Source organism: Dipodomys merriami, unplaced genomic scaffold (assembly GCF_024711535.1).
Source record: "Dipodomys merriami isolate MVZ:Mamm:240054 unplaced genomic scaffold, mDipMer1.0.p SCAF_82, whole genome shotgun sequence".
Classification (NCBI taxonomy): domain Eukaryota; kingdom Metazoa; phylum Chordata; class Mammalia; order Rodentia; family Heteromyidae; genus Dipodomys; species Dipodomys merriami.
In genome coordinates, this window is record NW_027206424.1 from 1287335 (window position 1) to 1309165 (window position 21831).

A 21831-nucleotide genomic window follows, 5' to 3' on the forward strand; every position below is an offset into this window, starting at 1 on the left:
TGAGTTATTTTGCCATTTTGATTTAACAAACACTCTAGTGAAGAGAACTAGGCCTGGAATCACACTTCTAACTATGTTGGCATATAATAATTAAACCTGGCCTAACTGGCCTCAAGGTGTAAGTCTAAGCACAACACAGAACCTCTGTGTGCTGGGAAGTGTGGGATGGGTCAGCACATACCTGGTCACATGGCCACTGTCGTCTTTAATCCAAGAGATGCCGCAAAGGACCAACAGAGCACTGAGGGGAAGTCTGTGGCCATGGTGGGAAGGTTGTAATCCCCGCCCCCCCCACCTCCCCGCCTAACGTCCCTGGGCAGCCAGGCCCCGAAACCTACTGGCTTCAGGGAAAGGACATTACCCATCAGAGGGCATGGCACGGGGGCCTTGTCCTCTTTCTCTGATGTCGCTTGCAGCTGCTACTGCAGTTCAGGCACATCAGGAAATGAAAGAGGTTGAAAGCCAGGGAGAATTTTCCCTAAGACTTGAAAAGGATACTTTTTTAAAATGTTCATTCTTGGTGCTATTTAATTTTTTTAAAAAAATTTAAAGATATCTATCTTCAGCAGCCTCTTAGAACCTCCCCTTCTGCTCCCATTGCAGCTTTGATAAGAACAAGGGAGCATTCTTGTAAAATGGCCCAGATGACCTTGTTTTCTGGCCCCTCACCTCCCCGGCCATGTGCGAATAGCTGAAAGAAAGGCTAGCTCCTAAAGTCACCTTTCCCAGCGTACCGTGGCTGTCAGCTGGCATCCAGAATGCGTACATGAACCTTCTCAGAGAAGAAAGAAAAAGAAGAGAAGAATCGCAACACCTTGCCTTCTCTCTTCTCCTCTCTGGACTCTGCAGGCTGACAACAGCCTCAGACTACTGGAGGCTCACCATCAGGAGGAAAAATATTCCCTTGATCCTCAGGGAAACTGGCCAAAGTTAACCTTCCAATCCACTTGGCTAAAACATCTGGCTGAACAAAGGAGCCTCCGTCTCCCAGCCAAACGGCCCCTGGTCTGGGGAGACAGTTCCCACAGAAGCTGTGCTCTCCTGCCTGGGCCAGGCAATGTCCCCCCAGCATCGGGGTGAGGGGGGGAGGCAGTAATCTCCTGACCTTATGAGGTGACAGGGGAGTGTGAGAGGGCCGTTTGAAGGTGACTTGGTTCCAGGAAGCAGGCGGTTTCCACTAGTGACAGCCAATTTGAAAAGGTTTCTATGGTGCTAGACATTTGTGGGCAATTATCAGGTATTAATGAAAGTACAAATTCCAGGAAGCTTATCATAGGGAACCATCTGCTGACGAGCTTACTTTAATCACTTACCAGATCATTTCCTTTGCTGCTCGCGAGCATGCAAAGACTCTCACACAAACCACAGCAGGTCATTCTTTTACCACATTCTTATTTTCTTACCCAGAACTCTCACCAGCCGCTTAGTTCCCTCTCCTTGGGTAGCCACACCCAGTCTTTCCTCTCCCCTTGTCATTCTGCATTTGATACATCTCAGATTTAAACCATGGGTCAGTTGATGACTGGGGCCAGCTCATTAAAAAAAAAAAGTCTGCTTTCTATTTTTTTTTTAACCAGCAAGTGTTGAAATGGGAGAATTCCCTGAGACATAGAACTCTTAACGTTGGCTCCACAAATAGTTCTTTCAAAGAGCCTTGTTCAACTGAATAAACTTCTGCTGACTCACCCAGGGAGCTCACAACTTCCAGGAAGTTTGGTTGGCAACAGCCACTGGCTGCAAAACCCAGGCAATTGTTTCTCCATTATTCCATTACCAGTTGGCAGAGTAGACAAATAACCAAAATAGGAATTCTCCTTCCACATGAAGTCATAGAGACCACAGGGAGACCATTGCTAATTCTACCTGGTCTCCCCTCCTGGTTCGCTGATTTGCTGAAATCCGAAAGAAATAGACCACCGCTTGAAGTCTCATTTTCCAAATGTGGCCTGGCTCAGGCTCCTGAATCTCATCTAAAACCTAACACTGCAGCAAATGTTGCCTCGAACTATCTTCTCACTGGAACCAAAACACACTCAACGGTAAATATGCCCATTCCAGGAGAAAATCTGCTTACTGAAGTTACAATGGAAAATTTACCTACATCCTCAGCGTCCTCAAGATCTTTCCTGAACGCTGACTTGAGTGAAACATTCCAGGCCATGACCGTCAATTCCTGAGAGAAACTGAACCTTTGATTTCTAGAGGCTGTGACTTCCATGTGGATCACCACATTATTGTATCATCACACTTCCTGTACCTCAAGTTAAAGAGTAAGAAATGTGAACATCCGAGAAACACTGTTTAGCATTCGGAACAATTTCTACAACCATGGAGGGGAAACAAGTTCAATAGAAAACCAACTTGAACAAGTTTTTAGCCTCATCCTGAGCCGGCTGTCCAGAGAAAAGACCCATCAAAGCAGACACTACCACGAAGTCCTAGCCCATTCTCCAATGTCAGGCATCTGACTCAAGAACTAGCCTCATTATTCAATGGCATTTAATCAGTTATATACTTAGATTATAAGACTTGACAGCAGGTTTATGAAGAGAAAAGCTCTTCATTATAGGTTGGCTATCAAGTGTCTCCCAAAAGACTCATCAATTGAAGGCTTAGTCTTTAACTGATGACTTTGGGGAGTTCTAGAAACCCTGGAGGTACCAGAGGAAGCTGACCACTAGGACAGTGATGGGTAGAGGACAGGTCTTGGGGGACTCTATATAGAGTAGGTTTGCCCATCTATTTCTCTGCTTCCTATCAGTTTCGAGGTAAGTAGCCCTCCCCCTCCCCAAAGGCTCCTGCCACCTGAGGCTCTACCCCAATTCACAAGCCCAGAATCAACAGAGCTAAGACCCAAGGATTGAAATATTGAAGTTGTGAGCCAAATACAAATTTTCTCAATTATTTGTCATACTAACATAAACATATTCCATGAACTTTTGTCTAAAGTTGACTATCTGGATATTGATTCTCTAAAATCCTAGTTAACATAAATCTGTTTCTTGAAAAGTGTCAGAGAACATTCCTCAAGGGATTGGGTTCCAATTTTAAGTGGTCAGAAAAATCTTTGGAAACTGATGATATGAAAGAAAAGCAAAACATGAAAGTGTGTTGGGATCTTCATTATCTAAGATTGTTCTTAAGTATTAGATTCAATTAAAAAATCATTCTTCCAAACAAAACGAAACCTCCCACAAGCTCCAAATAGACGTTCAGTGTAGCACTTAGAAGAAGCCTTGTAGATCGCTGGAGAAGGAACTAACCTTAGGTGAGCTGCTGAAATGGTCCTTCAGACAAGAGGGCATGTACAAGCACTAAACAGCTGTGACAAGAGCTCCAACACAGTGGGCGTCTGGAGCATCTCCTAGCCATACCTAGGAGCTTTGAGGAAGACCAACTCCACGGGCCTGTGTGCTCTTTCTACCTTACACTGTAGACAGGAAAAACCCAACGAGTGTTTGCCTTGAGACAGACATCCATCACTCCACCCACACTGATTTACTCTGCTTCCATAGCAACCCCACAAATGAGGCATTTTCAAGAACTGGCAACTAAGGAAACCAAGACAAGGCTTAACAGATTGCTATGTCAGTTTCTGACTGTATTTGTCTGTCTTACCTCCCTCGTCACCCTTTTTTGCCTGCTCTGGTAAAATGGATCCAGGCCCCTGGAAAATTTTCACTTTGCATGCTTGCCCAATATCAAAATTTGTCAGGAGGGGGTGCTGCAGAGACACAGGAGGGGGTGTTTGCTGGGCCAGCAGGAGCTAGGCCCAGACAGTGCATTGGCAGTGGCTTCTCTGAACTGTGAGCAAAAACCCTCAGGGAAGCGCCTCCCTGTGCGCTGCAGATTTCTGGCAAGTTCAGAAGGTAGATTTCCAGCAAGTTCCATCAATGTGGCTGCAGAGGAACTTCCCTGTCACCAGCTTGGCTGCATTCATTCCTCTCGACACTCTTCCTAGGGGAGTACCACTCATGTATCTGATGTTCCTGGCTGTTTCCTCAGAGCTGCCTTTGCCCTCACTAGAAGATCCCTCCCTATACCTCTTGTATGCTTAATGTGTACAGTCATCTTTCTCACCTACCCCATGATATTCTCACCCAGAGGCAGCTTGACACCCTTCTGCGGGTGTTATCAGACTGCCTGACCTGGCCTGGGCAACCATGGGACATGGAATCTAATTCTACTAAAGGGCAGAGTGTGCAGGGGACGGTGCCCAGAGAGAACCTGAGCTCCTTTGTAAAGTTACCCAGCGGACACAGAAAGGACCACAGTGCTCTGGAAGAGGAACCCAGACAGAGGAACCCAGAGGGAGGAGGAATGGGACAGGAAACGGACAGGGGTGTCTGCAGGACTCCTAGTCCATCCTCCAAACTTCTGAGATACCCTAGGGATCTCTGGGGTCCTGTTGCTACCCTGTTTCTACCCTGTCTGGAAGGCAGCCTCCCGCACTGGGCTCTAAGACCCTGCAGTTTCCATGGTGGCCAGGGGTGGCGGCAGAGAACACTGCACTCTGGGGCTCTGGTAGCATTCCACACTGAGTGCTGTCAGCATTGCTCTCAGTCCAGATCAGAATATATATCACAGACATATTTACATTTCTGGTTAATTGCATTTATTTCCATTTATTGGTTGTAAAAGCTAGTTGATTCTAGCTCCGCGAATAAAATATTTATAAATAACGTTTGGAAGAACACATAGCAAAGGTGGAACCGTTAAGGACATTTCACTTTTTGGGGGCGGGGGGAGGGGGCCGATGCAGCAAGCGCTGAAGTCCCCACACGTTCAGTCAGCTCTGCCTTCCACCCATTGATGGCGACTCTTGAGTTGAACAAAGGGAGGTGCTGTTGTTGGGTAATGGACGCAACTGCTGACAGCTCCCTGGTCTGACCATTCTGGGTCATGAAAATAAACCAGTCTACTTGCTCTTTAGTCTTTGGCATGTTGCCTTCTTATTTAAAAAAAAAAAAATCAGCCTCTAGGATGAGGTGGTTCATGTTTGAGGTGATTTCTCAGGTTTTGAAGTTGTGGAATTTGAACAACAAAAACAAGGACTCTGGATCAAAAATACGATGAAAAAAAGCACTCCCTCCCCCTCCTCCAGAATCTAAGCACACTAAGTGGCTTTCTGCTGCGGTGAAATATCAGAAGCACAAGGGAAAGTCCAAAATTCCATCAACGAAGGGAAGGAAGCCTAGTGGGTTATTTAGGGTTGATTTCCCTGCAACAGATTGACCTATTTCATGGTCAATTATTGTTTCGGGTTTGTTTGGGTCATTCAGGAAGGGATACTTCCTGTAGAAAAAAAAAATCAAAAGTTGTCATGTCTTGAAGACACAGCTAAGTTTAATGGCTTATCCATCTTGAAGTCTTCACGGCTGTGGGCACTCGGGTATAGGGCAGCCTGGGGTCACACTGCGTTTCTCTGAAGGAGCTGGTCCAGTAATTGCTGCAGGGGCAGGGGGCAGAGATGTCAAGTTCCGGTTCTGTTCTCTGAGCCACACACACCGCGCCCGCTGGCCCAAAGCCATTTACCTTTTTGAAGACTTCAGCGCGGAGTCTGTTACTCTGTAAGATCACCCTTTTCTTCTGTTCTTCTTTTTTCTTTTTCACTTCTGGCAAGTTATTATAGATTCTGAAACAGATGCAAAGAACATTTTGACTGGCAGCCGACAGCGTGTGCCTGCAGTGGAGGGCATCCTGTCTTATCAGCGGGCGCTTTCATTTCAGAGGGAGAACCCTGCATGTGGGCCATCTCCGCGTGGTGAGACACCCCGCGCCGGGCTTCCCAATGTCCCCGGGACACAGCGACGTGGCGGGGGGCAGGACCTTGCTCATCTCTCCATTTCCTGGGGCAGTGCAACAGAGAGCTGGGGAGCCCAGGTATTTCGTTGGAAGTCACTTCCCTCATTTCTTCATTCCCCGTGATAAATGCTTACACATAAAGTGAGCGATCCTAAACCTACCGCTTGGCCATTCTGAGTGTAAGCTTTCCCACTAGTGCCTTTGTCTGGCACCCTATTTTTGTCTCCCTGGGTTTTAGGAAAGGAAGCAATAGCTATGTGGGAGTAGCAAAAATTATAATGATGGACATTCAGAAATGCTTCTGTTGGATTTTTAATTAGGTTTTTTTTTTTTTTTCAAATACATCCCAGGCCAGAGTCTTATGTCCTTGTCCTGATGTAAAATCAGGATCTTTTGAGTTCATGACAAGCAGGGGCCTGGGACTCTTCTTCCAGCTGCTGTGCCCAGTGGGCACCAATGCCAACCTGATGAGCTGTGTTCCCACCAACTGCAGCCTGAGCCCTTGGATTGCAATACCCATGGCATGCAGCTAAAACATCTTTCTCATTTTCTCTCATGTTTGAAAGCCAGACCAAATCTATTTAAGATGTCCTACACTGAAAATAATGAGGACAAAGTAGAATAATGATGATGAGGGCAGTATGAACATGTGACATCTTGGATGCTGAACACTAGAGTAGTCACTTATGTGAATTAACTCAAACTCACTATATAGTTGGAGGAAGCATCTGGGGTTCCTGTGTTAAATATGTGAATAACTGGAGCCCAAGACGAGGAGGCTTGGGTAGAGTCCTTGGCTGGCTGATGGTGGGCTGAGGTGTGAGCCTTCATCTGTTTGATTCTTACTCACTAAGCGCCACTGTCACCTGGCCTAAATCTGCTCACGAGACCTGGGAGAGGCGAGTGCTTGCCAGTGCCTAGCACACTGTGGGCAGCAACATGGATAGAATAAACACAGACTAGGTGAATACTCAGTTGTCTAATCTAAAAAGGTCCAAAGGAGAAGTCCATGAAGCAATCAGAGAGAAACTGACATGGTCCAAAAGTGAACAGTGGAAAGCCTTTGGTATCCAGAGACCACTCTTTCTGATCCAAGAAGCCAAATAAAAAGTCTCAGTGACTACCCCTGTCACCCCTGTGTGCTCTCAGAGAGATTCCCAAATAAGTTGTGTACCCCCAAACAGACTCCACACAGTTGGCACCCCTCAATGGATGCTTCAGAATGTCAAAAGCCAATGTGGATAATAACCATCTTCTGATATGTAAAAGCTCCCAGACATATTATGTAGACTGACAATATGCACCCTGATGCCACTAGTGGTTAGAATAAATCACCATAGCTACGTCTTACAAACGGAAGTTGAATTTTCAGGTAGAGAAAGACATATAGCAGGCATCCTAGGAGGTAGGTCTGGGGCCGAGAAAAGGAGAATGGGATAGAATTCCAGCTTCATCTCCCGTGTTTGGGATTTTACACAAAAATGCAATTGAACAGTATAATTAAAACCAACTAATATAAAGAAATGACAGTCCTGAAGAGACTGTGGGAACCAGGACCGGATCCCAGCCTGGCACATTCCACGGAGTGGAGAGCAGCTCAGCTCCCCAGTGCATGGAAAACAGTCAGGGGCAGCCCAGCGCGCAGCACCAGCAGCGCCCGGCCCCACCAAGGAGATGGTTCTCTGGGCATCCATTGTTTCCTCTTCAGGGAAACGATAGGGCAACAGTCTCTCTATTAATGCTGCTTGAAGACCTGTTCTTTTAGGTGCTTCGTTGGAAATTCTGACTTTGGAGACTGAAAGAGGAAGACTTGCTGATTTCCCCCTCACTCCACCCCCCCACCCCAGGAAAATGAAGGTAGAATGCTTCAATGTTGCCGATGCAACATTGCCCTGAAGAAACGGCACATCTTCAAACCTGGTGGTTTAGAATGCTGTGAAGCAGATCTTTAACAGGAAGGGCTTGCAGCCTCCTTCCTCCGCCAGCCCTGACTCCTCCCGGATGACAGAAGTCACCTGATTATCTCAGAAACAACACAGTCATGGTAAAACCAGAGCTTTGAGGCCTGGAATGGAAGGGGTGGGGCCGCCTTCTGTGGCCGTGGTGTCTCTCAGCGCACTGTCAGTTTGCTTTAATTGTCATAATCCTTCCCCGTGCGGGGCACTTTATTATAACCTAATGACATTTTCTTTGCACGAGCAGTGGCCAGCATTGCTGAGCTTTTACGTTCAGCTAAGAGGCCAGGTCCTAGGAAGAATGGCAGCCTTTGTGTGCACCTCGGTGGTGAGAATTACTGGGCGTCTTGGACAGCAACCAGCCGGGCAAGACGGAAAATGTGCCAGCAGTGGACTGCCAAGCCTGCTGGAGACAGAGCGCCAGGAAAGCGGGCTGTGGCCCCTCTGAGAGGGGCTCCATGGCTCCCAGTTTGGATTCCTTCCTTCAGGCTCTGCCACAATCAGGACCCTCAGGACAAGCAGCTTCTCTCCTTCCTCCTCGTGAAATCACCTTCAAAGGCGCGGAGGCACAGCGCTCTTGCCCAGAGTGACGAGGTCAATGTGTAGAGGAGTTCCAGCTCACAGTCTGGGGATCACTCGGGGACCAATTACTGGATCATTCCAGAATCCAAGACCTACCACTTTCCTAACACTAGTCCAAGAGCAGCACGAACACTCTGAGACACAATTCTTCAGTGAGACTCATTTTAGCCAGTTTTTCAGATCTACAGCCAAGAGGACTTGAGAGCATAAACGTGGTCCTAGAAGTAGACAGCCCCGCCAGACAGCGCCTGGATTCCCCACCCCCAGCCACTCCAGTCCCTCCCCAGCCCCTCAGCATCCCGTCACCACCACGCACCTCTTAGAGCGCATATGCATCTCCTTCTCGGAAATACACCTTTCTTTGGGTTTGAACAAGTTATCTGGAAGAAACGGAAGAGAATTCATTTCAGTAGGGATGGAATATCACTCTGGCAACACTGGAGTGGTTCAGGAAGTTCTCTGTGCTTTGTTTCTCCCCCTAAGCCACAATCCTGTGCAGAACTCAAGGATCATAAATGGTTGTGTTTTGACAACTAGCCAATCAGCTGCTGGCTTTAACAAGAGTTAGGTAGACACAAAGTGCAATGCTGGCATCTGACCAACGCTGTGAAGCTGCTCCTCTTAAGCCTTCCTTTAGCAACAGAGACTTGTGGCTTGCAGTGGGGAGTGTCAGGTGCACTCACAGAAAAATTCCCCCACTAGGTTTACGAGGCCTCTAAGGGCAGAAAACCTCCCCGCCATCCCCTAAGAGTTTTGAGACAAGCAGACTCTTCTTGTGCCTGCAGTCTTCTATCAAGGGGTGCTTGGCTGCAACATAAAAACACCATACCCCCCTTTGCTAATGTTGGAAGATGGTGTCACGGACACCATCATGGTCCCCTATGCTCAGAGCAAGAACACTAACTACAAAAAAAAAAATGGAAACAGGAATGCTTTTCAATGTAAGTACCTATTACTAATCGTTATGCTGTTTATGTATGGTACACTTAACAGTGGTATGTGTTTAATAATAACACTTCCTTTTTACAATAGCTGAAAAGGAACCTTTTGCAATGAATTTGAAATGTCTAAGAGACTCTCAGCCCTACAGATTAGCCAAGGGCCTGGCATACACATAAGCACAGCAGCTTTCTAGAACACTTGAATGTAACCAGCTCATGGCGTCCACTTGGAATAAGCAAACAGGAAGCACTATATTCTTGCTAAGCAGCACAGATAGTCTATGACCTCCAATGAAAATATGGGTGTGTTTCTATTTCTCTCTCTCCTACACCCAGGCCTGTCCAGTGGCTCATCCATAACTTCTATTATGGATGGATCAAACCATAACTTCTGAGGCTTGAGGATGTGTAGACTCTTCCAGAAATGTCCAAGAAGGTGGAAAAGACACAAAATCATCTAAGAAAGATCTTCCCTTCTGAGAACAGAACACATCTGCTACCAAGAATCAAAGGAGAAACAAGAGAAAGAAATCAGGACATTTCCAAGACAGAGGAAATTCATTAGTACTTAGAAAGATCAGGGAGGCATGGAATCAGGGAGAAGACAACACCACTGTGAGACATAATCGGCCAAGATGACTCCCAGCTCCCCATCCTGGTATTGCCTCAGTTCTAGACAGAGACAGGCCAGAGCTGAGGGCATCTAAAAAGTCCCAAGAAGGAATCCATGCCAACTGAACCTGTCAGGATCTTACTGAACAGCAAGTTACTGCTTGAAGAATCTACTCAGAAGATCAAAGGCTGAGACTCCATTCTGGATTAGCATTCCTTAACAGCTGCTCCAGACAGAGTAGTGGATCCAGAGTAGACAGATGGAAAGTGTCTGGAGGGGATACAAATGTAACAAATTGTATTTGTATGATTTTTCACAATCTCAATTTAATTGTGTGTGATCTAGTTTAGAAATAGATTTTTTAACCAATTTATTTCCACAAATAAGCATTCTATTTTCTAGAGAGAAAAAAGAAGATATGAGCCCTCTGAAACTTCTATTGTTTTCAGAACTCTTTAAAGCCTGCTGTGCTGGAGCAAAAAGTTCAGTTCAGAACCAAGCAGCCCACAGTAAGTGCCATACAAGGAGAACTACCAGCCGGTATCACCCCACAGCTGAGAGGGAAAGAGGGAAAGACAGAAAGGAAGAAGGGAGGAAGGAAGGAAGGGAGGGAGGGAGGAAGGGAGGGAGGAAGGGAGGGAGGAAGGAAGGAAGGGAGGAAGGGAGGAAGGAAGGAAGAAAGGAAGGGAGGGAGGGAGGGAGGGGAGGGAGGGAGGGGAAGGAGAGGGAGGGAGGGAGGGAAGGAGGGAGGGAGGGAGGGGAGCAGGGAAAAGATACTAATATTCCTGGAGCAAATAGGTGAAAGATAGTAAGTGCTCTGCCAATGTCTTCCAATCTCACCAGAGGAGGAAGAACACTCCTGTCTTGAGTAGCTCTGGGCACATTGTGCTGGGGGGTGGGTAGTCAGGAAGGGAAGGAGTGGTATTATACAGCTGAGTTGTCTGAGTGCTGATTTGCAGTGATCCTGCTAGTGTGTGTGTGTATGTGTGTATGTGTGTGTGTGTGTGTTCTTTTCATATCCTGACACAGTCTCACGATGTGGATGAGTCTTCATACTAAACCTGTGACATGCCAATGGTTGCTTGCATCTGAGCGCTGAGGTCATGGATGCTGGAAAGGGCAAGTGTTACTGCTCAAGTTCAGACTGTGAAGGCCTGAGGACCAGGGTGGGGCTTCAGCTCCTATCAGCCCAGAATCACCCACACCTGGCCTGAATCTTAGACCACTGTCCACAGTCTCAGCCACAGAATGCATATTCCCAGAGCCTTAACCAAGTATGCCTGTCTTCCCTTGGAAGATGGGAATTCACTTCTCACATGTCCCTTTCTCCCAGGGATTTCCAAACTAGTATCTCCAGATGATTCTAATATACACCAGAATTAGGAGCCACTCACATTGGATTTTGTACTTTACATGCCTATTAAGGAATTTGTCTCCAGAGCAAGAGAGATGGAGAGTCACAGGGAGATCTGACTTTCAGTGCTTGTAGCTGATGGAAGTCATTCCTCAGAACATGAAGGGGGTCTGGGAGAGGCACCCATGTAGCAGGGAGGTCCGTGGTAGAAGATGGCAGTTCTCAGTGGGAAGGGTAGCTATGAGCATACTGGGATTGTGGGGCTGGAACAAAGCATCATGACTCCCAGGGTTTGGGCTAAGCAACCTATTTACTTGACAACTGCCAAGCTTTTATGTCCTTGGCATTAGGAAGAAGGGACATGAAGATAAGTAAGACGAAGAGCTCAGAGCCCTGGATGAGAGCCAGAGTAGGGCCTTTATGTGCCAGAACCAATGTCTGTATGGGGACAGAAGAGATCTCATGGAGGAAGGTCAGACAGGCCTGACCCAGGGCCACGAGACCAGCCCACAGCAAGAGCTGGACTTTGGAGGGCATGGGTGGCATGCATTCTAAGACAACCAGGCTGATTTCAAGTATACAGCTGGCTGTACTCACTCAGTGATTTCCAGAATTTGAATTCAGTTTTAGGCACATCATTTCTACTTAGCTCACTGGGGTAGAACCTGTAATTCATTTGACATAGGCAATAAGAGTGTGGTCTATCTTACTCTAATTAGCTAGCCAGAAATCAAACAAGACCTTTCTACACTACAGAGATACGGTAAAGTCTCACAGGTGGTATGCCTCTGAAGTGCTCTTCTGATGAGAAAAGCTTGTGGTGGATTTTTCTCTAAAGCCGCTTCTTCTTCTGTGGGATCCTCTCTGTGGCAGTGAGCAGCTCGTCTGGGGGTCTGGAGGGGGAGTGGAAGCCCGCTTGTTGGCATGTACATGAGACAGAGGGCACTGTCATAATTGGGAAATGCAAGATGCAATTTCTGGCCTAGCCATGTGCAAGGCCTTTGTTTCATCTTGAGCCTCACCAAAGGAGCAAAACAAACAAAACCTCAGCATGCTGCTGGCATGGAAACAGACATATGGACCAGACTGAATAGACAATCCAGAAATCAGCTCATGCCTCTGTGTATGACTGATCTTTGACGAGATTGCTTCTGCACACTCCTTTTTAGAGAATGAAGCGGGAAGGGGTCTCTGGGCAAGCCGTGTGAACTGTCCTCCAAGGTACGGGCTTCACTCCTGCGCGCAGGGCTATCCCGTGAGCGAGGAGCTCGGTCAGCATCTCAAGGCCTCCAGGCAATCCGGGAGCGGGGCTGTTACCAGATGGGCTTCACAGAGGCCCTGCTTCCTTGGGGAGGGCAGTGCTGAGAGGGGCCTGCTGTGACCTCAGCAGTCCAGGGGGGTCTCTTGCATATGCTCCCTGGATGCAGGTTGGCACAGGGGGCCTGGGCCACAGCGGTGAAGAGAATCCTAGTTCCCACAAAAGCTATGTCTTTAAAAAGAGAAGTGGACTCTGCTCTGTCATCTTGAACCTTGAGCACTGACCTCAGCCCTCTTCCTCTGACTGCCTAGGGGTCTCATCTTCTTTGATTCCATGCTTGGAATCACACAGCTATCTACTTGCCCAACTCTCTCTCTCTCTCCAAGTAGCACACAAGGCCTCCAAGGACAGAGGAGTCTCTTCTTGTATTCTGCTCTGCAAACCAGGGCTCTGTTCCCTATCTCTCTCTGCAATCGATGTCCCTGCTCCTTTACTCTTGGCCGTGAGACACAAGATGCTTGGTACATGTGGTTTATATGTACTCTGTGTATTATAGGTATGCTTATATGTATTCGTATGTATTGACTGGTTACTCTTCAAGGAATCCAGCAAGGGACAAAGCGATCTGACAATGTTAGCTCCCTGGGACTGCTTAGATGGTCAGGCCCACACCAGCTCCTAACTCACATTGCAGCTTGCCAAAGGTTTGTGAGACCATGAGCTGGGCTCGTGTGAATTCCATTCACCGGTGTCAGCAGCATCAGAAACTCTCCAACTAAGTCAGATCCCTACTAGACCCCAGGTACCCCAAAGGGAACCTCAATAAAGGGTTCCTGTCCACTGACAATAAAGTATAACCCTGACACGTCCCCCCACCCTAGGAGCTGTGGGACAGCAATAGCCACAGGCTGTAGGAAAACAATATGGGAGCTTTGTTCCCCCTCGGATTCAGTAAGGGTCGGGGCAGTCCTTAGTGACCTCACTCCATGTGACACAAAGTTCAGCTTCTTTCTGCTTACATAATGATCATGTGAGCATTAGGAAGTTAAATGTGATGCTTTTACGATGCCCATATGGTGGTTCTTTTGATTTGCCTGACTCATGGTTACTTCAGAAGACCTCAGTGAGTGTAATTCTTTGCCTGGGGCTCTGTGCCCAGCCCAGGCTACCTGAGCGCTAAAATATCACTTCCTCCCCGCTCAGCAGGGACACGGAATCTGCTTTAAAGTTTCCTAGGACTCTTGGGAACAGTATGTCTAAGTGTGTCCCATAAACTGTGGAGAAGCTACAGGAACTACCAACTACCATTCCCCAAATGTCCCTTCTGCATTTGACCTCCAACTTTTCTATTCCCAGTTCAATTCATTCTCACAGTGACCCAGGAAAGAAGATCTCTCTTCTGTATAGGTGAGAAAATGGAGCTCTTACAGTTAGGTCTCAGAGTAAGTGGGCAAGAGACTGAGAATTGAGGCTAACAGAATCAGTGGGTCTTTCTCTACAAAAGATAGCTATGGAAATCAAAGCAGCATGGTATGGGGCTGGGGACCTGGCCCAAGTTGTAGAGTGGGTGCTCACATGCATCAGGCCTTGGGTTCAATCCCCAGCACAGAAAAGAATGAGGAAAGGTCAGGTAAATTTCTGGCCTAGCATGTGCAAGGCCTTAGTTATATCTTGAGCCTCACCGAAGGAGCAAAACAAACAAGACCTCAGCATGACACGGAAACAGACTTATGGACCAGACTGAACAGATAACCCAGAAATAAGTTCATGCCTTTATATACACCTGATCTTTGACCAAAGATGCTGAGAACACCATTAAATAGTGGCATGATAGTCACATGCAGAAAAGGAAACTGGAAATTCCTTACCCTCTCAAAATAGATTAAAGTCTTAAATGTAATAGTTGAATTTGTAAAACTCCTAGATAACATTATGGGAAAGCTTTTTAGTCCATGCAAAAGTTCTGGGGTTGTGACCTCTAAAAGCTTAGACAACAGAAGCAAATGTTAATAGAGTTGAGTCAAACTGAAAAGGCTATACACAGCCAAAGAAACTATCAACAGAGTAAAGAGATGGCTCAATAAATGGGAGACGGCATTTATAAATCACACATCAGTTAAGGGGGCAAAGTCCAAAGTACAGGAGAAGCAAAACCCTCAGTAGCAAGAACAGAATCTGATTTTAAAAACAGGCAAAAGACCCAGGTAGATGTTTCTCAGGGCCAGCATTGAAAGGCAAGTGTGAACACTGAACAAGAAAATGCATATTGAAAACACAAGGAGCTGTCATTTCATGCCCCCGAGGATGATGGCTAGGAAAAACCACCCTATAGAAAGTTCTGAGGAGGTGCTAGAGAAACAGAAACTGGAATACACAGGCCCCTGCTGGGCCTAAGCAAACTTTCATTTCAAAGGAAATGAGATCAGTGTATTGAAGAGCTGACGTTGTCCTGTGTGTTCATACAGTGTTAGGTGTATGAACAGCCAAGACATCTATGCGCAAAGGAATAGAGGGTGAGACTATGATGCGCGAGCACGCGCGCACACACACCACTCACACAGGTGCACATACCTGCACGCAGGTAAACACACATGCAACCCCCCCACACACATATGCTCACACACGCATAGGCACAATGGAATACTATTTCACTATTTTTTTAAAGAAATCACGTAATTTGTGACAACCTGAGTGAATCCAGAGGATGAATTAAAACGCACAAAACTGCAGATCCCTCATGCAGGCAAAAGGGTGAGTCCCTAGGTTCTTGGGACAGGTGGGAGATAGGGGAGACGCTAGGCAGGGTAGGACACTGGGGAAGTGCTGGTCAAAGGAACGGAAGTTCCACCCAGAGCAGGGAAGATGTTCCGAAGACCTTCTGTACGGCATGGCGATTAGAGTTAAGAAAGTGTTACATTTTATATTTGCCGAGAGAGATATTAAACACTCTCATCACCAAAAAAAATGTATAAGGTGTTGGTCTGCTAATTATCTTCATTTAATTATCTCACAATGCATTCATGTATGAAAACACAGTGTACATCATAAATACAGACAACTGCTGTCAATTAGACCTTACTGAGGCTGAAGGAAAATAGGGGTATGTTTTTCAGTGACAAAATTCAAATCACGCCACTTGTCCCCATGCGGCTGAGTGACTGCACCCAGGATGAGTCTGGAGGAGGGGCCGTTCACGGAGGCCAGCACGTGCTCCAGTTCCAGGGCTTTCCAGTGTATTTTAGAGAATAACAAAATACGGTGAGAGAGGTGACCCATTCCAGGTTGGTGGCCAGGTAGTTTACCCTCTTAGAGGCCCTACTGGGCTGATCATTTAGCTGCTTTATGGGACAGAAAAGAAAGTAAGTTTGAAGGGGAATTTTAAAATACAGGGCAAAGTAATCTCTCACAAAGTTATTTTCTCACCTTTTCTCAGTTCAGTGTCCGTGCTATGTGGTGTTTTCTTTAGGCTGTTCCTTGGACTGGAACTCTAGAGCCCTGTGCTCACTAGATTCGTTTTTGCTCACAGCCGGTGATCTACCACTCTATCCATGACTCCAGTTCCAGCCTTTTGCTGATTAATTGGAGATAAAAATTTCTCAGGCTGGAAGTCAGGTGTTGATGGCTCATGCCTGTAATCCTAGTTACTCAGGAGGCTGAGATCTGAGGATCACAGTTCAAAGCCAGCCCGAGCAGAAAAGTCCGTGAGACTCTTATCTCCAATAAACCAGAAAACCGGAAGTGGCACTGGGGCTCAAGCGGTAGAGCCTTGCCTTGAGCTGAAGAGCGCAGGGATTGCACCCAGGCCCAGCATTCAAGCCACATGACCAAAAAATAAAATGTCAGGCTAGACATTTGGCTCACACCTGCAATCTTAGCTTCTCAGGAGGCCAAGATCTGAGGATCACGGTTCAAAGCCAGGCCTGGCAGGAAAGTCCATAACTTTTATCTCCAATTAACTACCAGAAAACCATAAGTTGCACATTGGCTCAAAGTGGTAGAGTGCTAGCCTTGAACAGAAAAGCTCAGGGACAGTACCCAGGCCTTGAGTTCAAGCCCCATGATAGAAAGAAAGAGAAAGAGAGAGAGAGAGAGAGAGAGAGAGAGAGAGAGAGAGAGAGAGAGAGAGAGAGAGAGAGAGAGAGAGATTTATCTTAAGATTTGTCTGCTCAGGCTGGCTTTGAACCCTGAATCTCCAATTTTAGCTTTTTAAGTAGCAAGGATTACAGACATGAGCCCTAGCACCCAGCATCTGCATGCAATTTTAGTTGTCCTTTAAGTCTAATTCTGATCAATAGACATTGGTCTTTTCTTTAATAATAAAAAGCAACAAACGGTGATGGTGTGGCACAGTGTGGCAGCGTCTACTCTATAGTCCAGTGTGCAGGTGGGTGTCTGATCAGAGAAATAGTGACTTCAGTGACATGTCTCCTGTTTCATTTCCTGACTGATAAAAGTAAAAATTGACTTTTATCTGATAAGCACATCTTAAAATTCCTTCGTGATTAATACTGGGAGACTAACACAAATATTTATTTTAACGTTTTATAGAAAGACATTCAGGAGATCAGATCATCAGCCAGGGCTATGCAGCCTGATCGGCTGGCTGGCTGGGTGACACATGGCACATTTTTATGAGCACCCTGACTTCTGCTGCCATTTTGGATCTGCTGGGTCATATCTCCTTGGGCTGGATGCTCAGGGAATGCAAATGAATGTTAATGCTTGCTCCAGCCAAGAACCATCAGCCAAGGCAGAGCTGCAGAAGGAAACCTGCAGTGCCTTCTGGAGGATTCAGTTCTTCTACTGATCCGTGATTTGAATGGCTCTGACTTGGCTCGCCTTGGGAAGTGTGGGTGATGGAATTCAGATTAAATTGCACTGACGGGCTACATACAGCTGGGTATCTAAGTGGCGTGGCGCGGCGTGGCGTGGTATGTACCTGCCACTGTTTGTGTTCTAAGAACATTGTCCACACACAGATACCATACAACCTACAGTGAATAAAGAAAGACCATTAACCAGCATGTAAAGCCATGAGTGTTCAGATAGTGCAGGATGGATGGAGGGCTGTGTGGGAGAAGGGGAAGCTTCTTTTACAGATTTAAAGATTAAAGATACAACTTGGGCAAGACCAACGTAGGCATGCCAGGTGGATGGAGAAGGAGCTCACTCATTTGGCCACATGGGCAAGGGTTTGGGCTCTGCCAGGCTTTCTGAGTTGGGTGGAGAGTTGCGTTGTATGGCTGCAGATGTGATTCGTCAACAATGAGGCCCTCAGCTGAGATGTGAGAATTATTACAGACCACAGCATGGGTTAAGGGGGCAGAGAAGAGGCCTGATGATAAAGAGGTAGGTCTTGGCTAGGCCTCAGAGGGTGACAGGGCTCAGACAAGCTTCTACCAGGCCAGAGGTGGCAGGTTCAGGCTGTGAGGAATCTGGGTTATGGGAGATGGATGTACTCTAGGGAGTCTTGGGACCCCACGTATGGGTCAGGTCCTGGTCTGAGTCACTGCAATGTGTCAACAGGGGTGGTGAGGGCGGCTACCCACTCCCTGCAAGGACCTGTGGGCACAGCACCCTTCACACACACAGAAGCCAAACCCTCCTGCCCACAGCTCCCACTGCTTTGGAACTGTCCTGCTTCTGGCTCTGTCTGGAAGGTAGAACAGTGCCTCATTCTGAAAACTTAGTTGTTAGTCCTGGTACTCTTCATCTTGATGCAACTGGAAGTCTCCATCGGAACTGGGCACTATAGCCAGGGCCCTTTCAATGCTATCACCCCTGATGTGCCAAGAGGGGCCTCTAGCCCTAATCAACATACACACATACATGCACATACACATGTACACAGGACATACATGCCACATCCTACCTCGGAGCTTTAGAGGCTGCTCAGAATTCACAACCAACAAGGAACAGCTGGTTTCTGGTCTTTGTCATCATCATCTCTGCAAATCCAGGGCCTCATTTCTCCTGGCATTGTCAGGTGTCAGCATTCCCACCTGGGCCCCTTGGTCCTGTCCCTGAGCCAGTACTGCACGGAGCCCTGACTGGAGGCTGCTATCTGGGCACAGAGAAGCAGACCCAAGTCTTCCTTTCACCAGACACCCTGACACTGCAGCCCGCGCTCGTTCACGCTCATGATTTATTAACTAATTTAGCATGTAAGGAAAACATCTGCATTTTGCTTTTATCATCTCGCCAGCAGACAGGCTGAGGACAAGACGTGTGCTGTAGACTTGTTTAATGGGGCCTTAAACATTCCCTCCCACTTGCCTGAGCTGGCAGGGGCTCTGGTTCCAGACTTTGTCTGATTTAACTGACCTACACAAACAAACATGCAAACAGAGTTCTCACCAACACATGGGTACTGTAGGGGACCGCTGAAAAGGCCATGAAGTCAGAGCCGGTGAAGCCCCTTACCCGCAGCGTTCCACTTACCAGCACCGTCTTGGAATTGGAGGAATAAAAAGGTCCCTCAGTTATTTAACACTACGGACTGGGCCTGGATCCTCCTGTCTTGTATCCAAAGTTTTAAGATTTGGTCCATAGGTAGGTGAACTCACATTTGCTTTGCACACAACATCAAAGAAAAATGTAGTGAGTTGAACTGTGTCCCCCCCAAATGATACAATCAAGTCTTAGCTCCTGTTGGAGACCCTTAATTTGACCTTATCATTAACGAAAGGCAGTTAAGATGAGGTCATCCCGGGCTGGGTGACCCAAATCCAGTGTGTGAGAAGAGGCAACGTAGACACGAAGTCAGAGACGTGGAGAAGGAAGGAGGCCCCGTGAAGACAGAGGCGGAGCCTCCAGTGGTGCCACCGTAGGCTGACGGGGAGCAGGGCGGTCAGAAGACCCCAAAGCTTGCCCAAAGACGATGACTTCAGACTCATCTGAAAACCTTGCTGGGGTTCCCAGACACTTCTTCAAGAATGTTCCGGGTTGCAGGAAACAGACGACCTGCCCCTTGGCTGTGGGGGCTGTCCCTTAGAACACCCACTCTTGTCCTCTGCCTCCACTTTCCCTTTCTGAGATCTTCATGATGTTCGCTCGGCTGCATTTCACTATGATTATCTTCCCAGAGGACTTTTACTCAGAAGTTTCCTCATGATTTCACCTCCTGAGCGCCAACCCCCCCTTCCCCCCCCCCCCAACACACTTTCCCTAGGGAAATAAACCTCATTCCTCTATCCTAAGGGATAAAACAGAGGCTTCTCTGGGGCTCCAGATTTTATGATTTGGGTTGGCAGGCGATAAGTATGTGCTCCGAGGTCCCCCATTCCTGCCCTCACCTCCTTTTGTCATTCTTGCTAGTTTAATAGTCTGTTTCTGAGCTCTGTGAAGGAAGCTCTGAGGTCAGTCTTGCTCGCTGTGCTGTCCCCAGTTCTCCTCTGGTTCCTGGCCTAGAAAGGGTCTTGATAATTCCTTCTCCCACGAGTGAGCGAGTGCCCCCTCCCCCGCTGCCCGGGGTCAGCTGACCCGTCTCACAGCGCTAGGCAAGCTGGCTCACCCATCCCTGCTCTCAGCAGGAAGGGGGTTTTCAAGAAGACAAATGTTGTTATAGACAAGCTGGAGTCAACCTCTCGCCCCGAGATCTGTTTTGCAATCTATAAAGGGCAGAGGGGATGTCTTGCAAACATCCGTTAGGAGCCAAGAATTTGAACTTATGGCTACAGTGGTAGCAACTAGAGTGGGAAATTTGTGTCCCAAGTTATTTCTGCTGAGTTTGGTGCCCACATCTAATCTCTCAGAAGACGCTGGCTCCCAGAGCATGCTTTCTGATGAGGCTGAGCTTTGGTTCTGTGGATGTCAATGGCCTCCTTGTGACCTGTCACCCCCAGACGAAGGCTCTGGCCAGAGGACTCCTCCCCAGGCTTCCCCAGGCCCCTGGTAGCTTACCACTAAGCGGATGAGGAATGGTGAACTGCTTTTTGCTGGCACGGATGGGAGAGGAGCTCTGTTTCTGCCCCAGCTTCTCCTTCTGCTGGGCTTTTCTCTGCTGGACCATGTGTTCTAGCTTCTTGAGCCGTTCTTGTGAGCGAGAGATGAACTGAGGTTTATGGACCTCTAGTGCTTCCTAATTGAAGTGGGAAAAAAAAGCAAAGAGAAGTAACATCTCCGTCTGATTGGGCCAAGAGAAGCCAATCAAATGGGTGGTACTCAGAGCCCAACAGGCACCTCCCAAAGTTCTCCCATGGCCTGGCACACAGATGCCACAGACATGTTGATGACATAGGTCCTGGGGGGCAGTGCGGCCAGCACCACGATGCACCCCCACACACACACACACTGCAGCAGGACCCAGGGGTAACAAGCATGGGGCCTCCTGAGTGAAAACACAAACCTCTGCACATCCATTCTTCTGCCCTGTCAGGCCACAGGTTGCCAACGGACCAAAGCCCAGTGCCCAGCACCCACATCCCAAAGAGACACGGGTGGGGGCGGGATGCAGGGGAGGGGGCGGGGTCGCTTGCTCCCGCTGGAGTGGGATCTTAAGAGGTGGTGTGCTCTCTAGGGTGAACAGTGGGCCTTTGCAGGAGAGACCATGGCTCAAGGAGACCATTTTCCCTCCTGAGAATGAGCTGCAGGGAAATCTTTGCCTCTGCAGAAGGGTTCTGTGGGTGGAGAGCCAAAGTCTCCACATCTCCTTATCAGCCTTGACCCTCCCACTGCCAGCACTGATTCCCCTGCGTGCTCCCACAGTTGCTCCTCCAGGTGTCCCCCTGGGTGCTCTTTGGGCACACTTCACCTCTTGGTTCCCCATGGATTCTGGCAGGAGAGTTTATTCCCATTGGGCAGATACAAACCGAGACTCTTGATAGCTTGGTAGATGACTCGGGCCTGCGCGTCTCTGCCTTTCACTGTCTTCAGCCCACAGGCTGTCCCTCCCTAGAGGGACATCCCCAGGCCAGCCACTGGCTCAAGTGGCTATCTCCCCATGCACATGGAGCACATGGCACCTCACACTGCCTCACACGACAGAATCTGTGTGCTCAGCTGGCCTCCATGTCTCATGGACAGAGCTCTGCCGGCGGCAGGGGCTCAGCACAGGCCACAGGGGGAATGCTCCTAAGCCTCGTCCCTCTCCCAGATCTCCAGCAGGCATTGTGCACGAACGCGCGTGCGCTCAATCTGTGTTATGTGTGCATCCCCAGCAGGGAAAAGCATCTTCTGGGTTCAGGTAAGTGCCAGCCACCGGGTACTGGGCATTAGGAGGCCTCACCCACTGGTGGTCAGCCTCAGGAGACTCCAGGATTGGAGAGATGGCCCTTGAGAATGGTTGGTCTGGGGGTTGCTGTGTTTTCTGTGCATATCCCAAG

At 48.0% G+C, this 21831-nt stretch overlaps 1 protein-coding gene across 1 annotated transcript in view; it reads right to left on the reverse strand.

Moving 5' to 3' along the window:
- Positions 1-4610: 4610 nt before the first annotated feature.
- Positions 4611-21831, reverse strand: part of CUNH10orf90 (chromosome unknown C10orf90 homolog) — a 198617-nt gene continuing 181396 nt past the window's right edge. The window contains exons 8-11 of the mRNA XM_070011476.1: positions 20411-20588; positions 8659-8722; positions 5536-5635; positions 4611-5449 (exon numbers count right to left, since the gene is read on the reverse strand). Of these exons, the coding sequence (XP_069867577.1) occupies positions 5411-5449; positions 5536-5635; positions 8659-8722; positions 20411-20588 (381 nt within the window). The 3' untranslated portion in view covers positions 4611-5410. The remainder of the gene's footprint in view (positions 5450-5535; positions 5636-8658; positions 8723-20410; positions 20589-21831) is intronic.